Source organism: Alligator sinensis, unplaced genomic scaffold, assembly GCF_000455745.1.
Source record: "Alligator sinensis unplaced genomic scaffold, ASM45574v1 scaffold389_1, whole genome shotgun sequence".
In the NCBI taxonomy this organism is placed as follows: domain Eukaryota; kingdom Metazoa; phylum Chordata; order Crocodylia; family Alligatoridae; genus Alligator; species Alligator sinensis.
In genome coordinates, this window is record NW_005841951.1 from 1,100,897 (window position 1) to 1,106,896 (window position 6,000).

The 6,000-nt window shown below is 39.7% G+C and overlaps 1 protein-coding gene across 1 annotated transcript in view; it reads left to right on the plus strand.

Moving 5' to 3' along the window:
• Nucleotides 1-6,000, plus strand: part of LOC102381124 (lymphocyte antigen 75) — a gene marked incomplete at its 5' end in the record, with an annotated part of 121,167 nt that overhangs the window by 56,588 nt on the left and 58,579 nt on the right. The window contains 3 exons of the mRNA XM_025199967.1: nt 7-136; nt 2,831-3,063; nt 5,265-5,433. Coding sequence (XP_025055752.1) covers nt 7-136; nt 2,831-3,063; nt 5,265-5,433 — 532 coding nt within the window. The remainder of the gene's footprint in view (nt 1-6; nt 137-2,830; nt 3,064-5,264; nt 5,434-6,000) is intronic.

Sequence of the window (6,000 nt, forward strand, 5' to 3'; positions counted from 1 at the left end):
TTTCAGTTGTTTGATGAGGAAATGAACAATCAGTGTACTGTAGTACTCAATGATCCCAAAACGATGCGTGTTGGAGCGTGGAATTTCACTTCATGTGGTGACACACACTTTTTGTGCGTATGCCAGAAGCCAGTGGGTAAGTCTGAATTTAGCTTAAGGTCTGATTGTGACCATCCTCTGTACATGGATATTGTCCCTTCTGACGTACGAGAGCCCTGTGGGAACTGATTGAGCTCTTGCTGGAAAAAGTCATACTATGGTAGACCTTGGGAAAATACATCTCTCTCACTACAGAATTTCCCTTTTTTGTAGTCCCCTTTCACAGCAGAGAACCCCTATGTTAGGGATAAAAGGTGTGACCTTAAGAGGGCCTGGTAATGTAGCTCCAGCAAAACTGCTGCAGGAGAATAAAGGAGGATCACCAGGGCCCTGCTGTTAGCATGAGGCACATGAGGTGTGTATTTGTAGGACCACTCTAAATTGGCTCCATGCTTCAACAGTATTAATACAGTAATTTTAGGAATCATCTCCGCTTGGATATAGTCCTGATATCTGCCATGTGTGAAACGTATTAATGCAAATGGTTATGTAGACAAGGAGTATCACAAGAAGAATCACAGTTTGCATGTGTAATGCTTGCCCAGACTTAAAGTAGGGGGTCAGCTCCAGAGGTGTGAGATTTTCCTCATTAGGAATACTCGGAAGACTGCTCCAGTGTAGCAGTATAGGTAGCTTGCCAAAGATTATTGGGATTGGAGCAGATTCCCTGTCTAGAATAGTTATAGCTTAATAGTTGTAGTTCAACAGCTACGGACATAATATGTAATAGACCCACTTTGGATGCGTTTTCCTAAATAAATGTGCCTTTTAAAAAATTATGTATAAATTAAGAAAGTATAAAGAAGTAGCATAATACAGTGCTCTACCCAGTTAACTAATCTTGCTGAAAAGAACTGTATGATGTTGAGAAGCCCCCGACAGGCCAGGGCAGTCCAACTTCTAAGCAACTGGAAACTAAATACCCCACAGGCCATACCAGTGAGTGCATCCCCGACACCAGAGCAGACTATGGGCCCCCAGAGCCACATACTACATGGATGTCTCCCACTATGGGAAGAGCAACTAGGAGAGTGGTGGCAGGGCAGGAGCCTGGAGTTTGCAGCTTAACCCTTTATGGGCCCTGCTGTAAATATACCCCAAAATGATCTAAAAAGACTCTGGACATTTAAAATGCTTGAAGGACTTAGAGGAAGAAAAGAATGATTGCAGGTTCTACTTGTACTTAACTCTAAAAATGAGACATGGGATGCAAAAGAAGCGCCTTCCATTTTGCAGTACTATCCCTGCTGTGTCTGGCCAGTTCTGAGTTGCTGAGGCCCTAAGCCCACAAGGATGCAGGGAAGGAGCAGTCAGTTGGGTCTTGAGTGCAGAGACTGTAGCTGAGTCTGGCCACATTTCAGGTTGACTTAGCAAGGGAAGTTGCTTTCCACTGTGCCAGGACATTCATGGCCTTAACGTTTATGGTTGTGATGTAATTTATTGTGTTAGAGGAACAAAGGAATCAGCAGCTCAGATTCCTTCGGATTCTGGATACAAAATGACTGTTTCAAAATCTTATGCTAATTAAATTTGTAAACAGTATATTATTTGGGAAATGCATACCTTCCGCATTAACCCTTCACCATTCACCTTTAAGTGTGTGAAGCCTCTTGGTCTTCCTGTTCCCTTTTGGAGGTAGTTTACTAAATAAAAGTACTTGGCAACAGTCACAAACTACTTCAAATAATCTGTTTCTTTCATGTCACATCTCTAATCCACTGAAAGCTGCAAATGGTGCATAAACATCAAATTAATAGCATGGCTCTGTGTGTGTGTGTTTTGGGAAATGGCCTGTCAGCCCATCCATCAGTCCCTTTTATATGGAGTCATTTTTATCCCTGGTGAGCTTTTGTGTGCCTGAGACACCAATATTTTAAACACTAATGATTCTCTGACAAAACTATAGGGCCAAATATAGACCTGAGGTCTGTCTATAAACTATTGTGGGGTTTATTAAATCCACATTCTCCAGTTCCATTCTTCACCCATGTAAATTTTGCTTTTTGAATTAGTTGCATAAGATTATTATTTAATTGTGTGCATTTACTTGCAATGCAGTTCAGTCCGAGATTCCATAATTAGAACTCTGGTGAATTTCATCCCGCCCTGTGCAATAACCAAGTCAACTAGTTTTGTGCAGGAAATTTTGAGTGCACATTCTTAAGATAAAATCCATTACTTCCTACCTGTAAGACTGCAGCCGTGCCCTTTGGGGCTACTCTTCTTGCAGACTGGAGAGCTAAGGTTTACTATACAAGAGTTACTGCCCATTAAATTTATATAAACACAGATCCAATGAGTCTTGAGTTGGATATGTTTGCATCAGTGTTCAGAGCTTGCTGCCCGTATTCATTGTCACAGTACCTGTGACCAGTCCTGCAAAGGCTACCATATTAAATTAATCCAAACACTATGCTTTTTCTTTAATAACTTTAAACTTTAACTGAAACCTAAATGAATCTGGAAAGCCACAGAGCCAAGCTCACATATACAAGGCTAAAAACGTTATATTAAAGAGCACTTTACCCTGTTCCCCCTCCCAAACACACTTTCTAGCAATTGTGATCTAATTGTTTGTTCCTAACAATAATTATGAGAACAGTCTGCAGCCTAAATTGATTATTCTATCTTGTTAATCCCAAAAAGGAGGGAAAGGGGTTTAGCCACTGTAATTATGGAATAAACTGGGAACCAAAATGTATTGTACTAATGACTGGATTTCTTGATTTAGACCTAGATCATGCTGAAAACCTGACACTGCCAGCCCTTAATGAAACATTGAACTATCAAAATGTCCAGTACAGAATAATTCTGAAAAATTTGTCCTGGTATGATGCAGTAATGAAGTGCAGGGAGAATAACATGATGCTGGTTAGCATCACAGATCAGTACCAACAGGCCTTTCTTGCTGCCCAAGCTGCCCATTACAATTACCCACTCTGGATTGGACTCTCCAGCACTGACGTAAGTTTTCTGTTTCCCTCAAATCCTATTTAGAATCTTTCTTTATGTCTAGGTAGAGTAGGAAAGGAATGGCTGTAGAAACAAACAAACAAAAAAAAATGAAAGTGATTGGGTTAGTTTTAAACAATAGATGCTACCAGAGGCATCCATTTCCACTCGCAGAGAGCTGTTTGGATGTTGAAGATCAACAAGCCCTGATGCTCAGAGTTGTATCTTAATTGTCACTTCTCTAAGGTGTATAGTCAACTCCCCCTAATGGCCTGATTCAGCAGACTGTTCCCTTATTTTAAGATGCAGAAAAATGTTGTATTAAAGCACTGTAATCATAGAGAATTAGGGTTGGAAAGGACCTCAGGAGGTCATCCAGTCCAACCCCTTCCTCAAAGCAGGACCATCCCCAACTAGATCATCTTTTAGAGGTCAAAAAAACCTCTAGATAGAGATTCCACAATCTCTCTTGGTAGCCTGTTCAAATGTTTTACTACCCTTCTAGTGAGAGTTTTTGCTACCATCTTTACCCATCTATTGTTAGTGGGTATTTAACAGCAGCTCTGGAGCAAAGCTAAGAAAGGCCAGCCAAATGTCTCTTGTGAAGAGGAAAACCAGAAAGATGGCACATAACATCCCAAAGTAACTGCAAAAACTCTTTGAAAGGTATTCTGAAAGCTTCATTTAAAACTGAAATGATTTTGTTTGTTTTGTTTTAAATGAAGCTAATATCCTTTTTTTGTTTGTTTCTTTATGATGGAGAAATAAGTGCTGAAAGATTCTTAACCCTTTTTCTCCCAGCTTGTTGACCCTCAGAAGGGTCAGTAGCATCAAATGGCATCTCTACCTTGATTGCTAAAGGTCTTCTAGAGATCTCAGGCCTGCCTTTACCACCTACATATCACATCAGGGAGTGCCACAGACATGCACAACATGCCAATTCATGCACACTACACCCTGAAACCAATGTATTGTAGCTGCCTTAGTGTGGTGCTAGGCATATACCAGTAAACACGGTCAAGATGGAGTTTATTGATGGGTACATGGCATCCAATGTAATCTAGAGGCAGTGTAGATATACCTTCAGTGTGGAGTTGGAACTTTCTCAGCTGTTAAGTAAAGGATTTGGAGTTCAGTATTTTATCTTTGACAGAATTTCTCTCAAAAATGTATTTTAGTGGCCTAAGTTAAATAGGGACAAACAAACAAGTAAAAAATAAGCTTCAAACATTGTTACAAAACATAATTTCCCCACTCATTCTGATCTTGCTTGGTATCTGTGACCTTGTAGCGCTGCTATTTCTGTAGCTGTCTGTAGAGTATTCACAGAAAAAAATAGAAAAGAGAAGACTATTTTGATGTGTCAAATATATTAGGAATTTTTACAAAAACAAACATCTCTGTTCTTATTTATATTTTATAATGACTAAAATTGATTTGCAACCTTTTTTCCTACCATTTACGTGAGTGACCTTTTAAATGGGGTTCAAATGCCTCTTCCTGGTATATACAACACTGAAGCACGCTACCTTTCTGCTATTGTGTCAATTTGAATTGGGCCCAAACAGCAAGGGTTGTATAAAGGGGTATTATTTCCTAGCAGATCATGCCTGAGAAAGTGCCAGCAGAGCTTGTGATAGCAGCACTAGAATTCTAAACACGGCCAAAAAAAGGTTCACGGGGCCTATTTCTAATTGGGGACAGGACTGAAATACTGAAGAAAACTTTTAAATATGCTCAGATACAAATCCTTTAAAATACTTGATATTAAATAAAAATACATATTTAAACACTCAATATAGAAAAACATTGGAAGGGAAAGCACCTTTTAAGAATTGATACAGATTTTCCTTGAGCAAAGAGTTGTGCCTTCAGCTAATGCCAGATGCAAATCATACCATTTAGACCTCTGTTTTGCCTGGCTTCAGCAACAAGGGTAACATAGTATCAAAGTATTATCCTTTGCCATCCATCATAGATAATGCAGTTAATTGCAAAACTGAATGTACAAGGTTCCTTATATTATGCGCACTAGAGTAAGTTGCAAAATCTGCTGCTAATGCTCTGCATCTTCTCATTGAACATCAATGTGAACTGCTGACATCTCTTGTTTATGCTGCATTTCACCCTGTATGAATATAGTATCATGTCATTTGGATTACCAGTCCCCCTGCCCCAACAAAAAACCTCTTATTTTATTGGTATAATTCCAGGATGAAAAACATTATGACTGGTCAGATGGAAAGCACATTAGTTTCAGTCACTGGTCTGAACAAGATGAAGAAACAAGTGAAGACTGTGTGTTTTTGGATACTGATGGGTTCTGGAAAACTTCTGAGTGTTCCTCTGAAAAACTAGGTGCTATTTGCTACTTGCCACAAAGTATGTATTCTGAGAACGCGTTCGCATTATTTTTTTTAAAAGAATTTTCATCAACAACATACAGTTGTAAAACTCAGTAGTAAAGATGTTTTTGAACAGTGATGCCCAAATCCTCCCCATCAGGTCAGATGAGTGTTGCAGGGTGGTTCTGGGGCCCAGCCCAGCATACAGAGCAGTGTTGTTTGACATATGATATTAAACCCTTAATCTGGGGTGATTTTTTTTTTTTTTTTTTTAATCTGTTGTAGAATTACCCTAAGGGAAAGTGGGATAAAACTCTATTGAGATGAGTTCTTTTATTGGATGCAGATGTCTGTCTGCTCTCAGACTAGCTGTTTGCTCAATTTAAACAGGCTATTACCAGTTCTTCCACCATCTAGTGGCAAGACACTGTAATAGTACATACTATAGCAACTACCCCCGGGGTGGATCCAGAGCGGGTACAGTGGTACAGCTGCACCCCCTTTTGGATTGGATCCAGTCCAGGAGCCTCTAGAGACTTTTTAAAGTCTCCAAAGCACATAAGAGTCCCCCTGCTTTCCCTTTGTGCTCAGACATGTCCCTTTC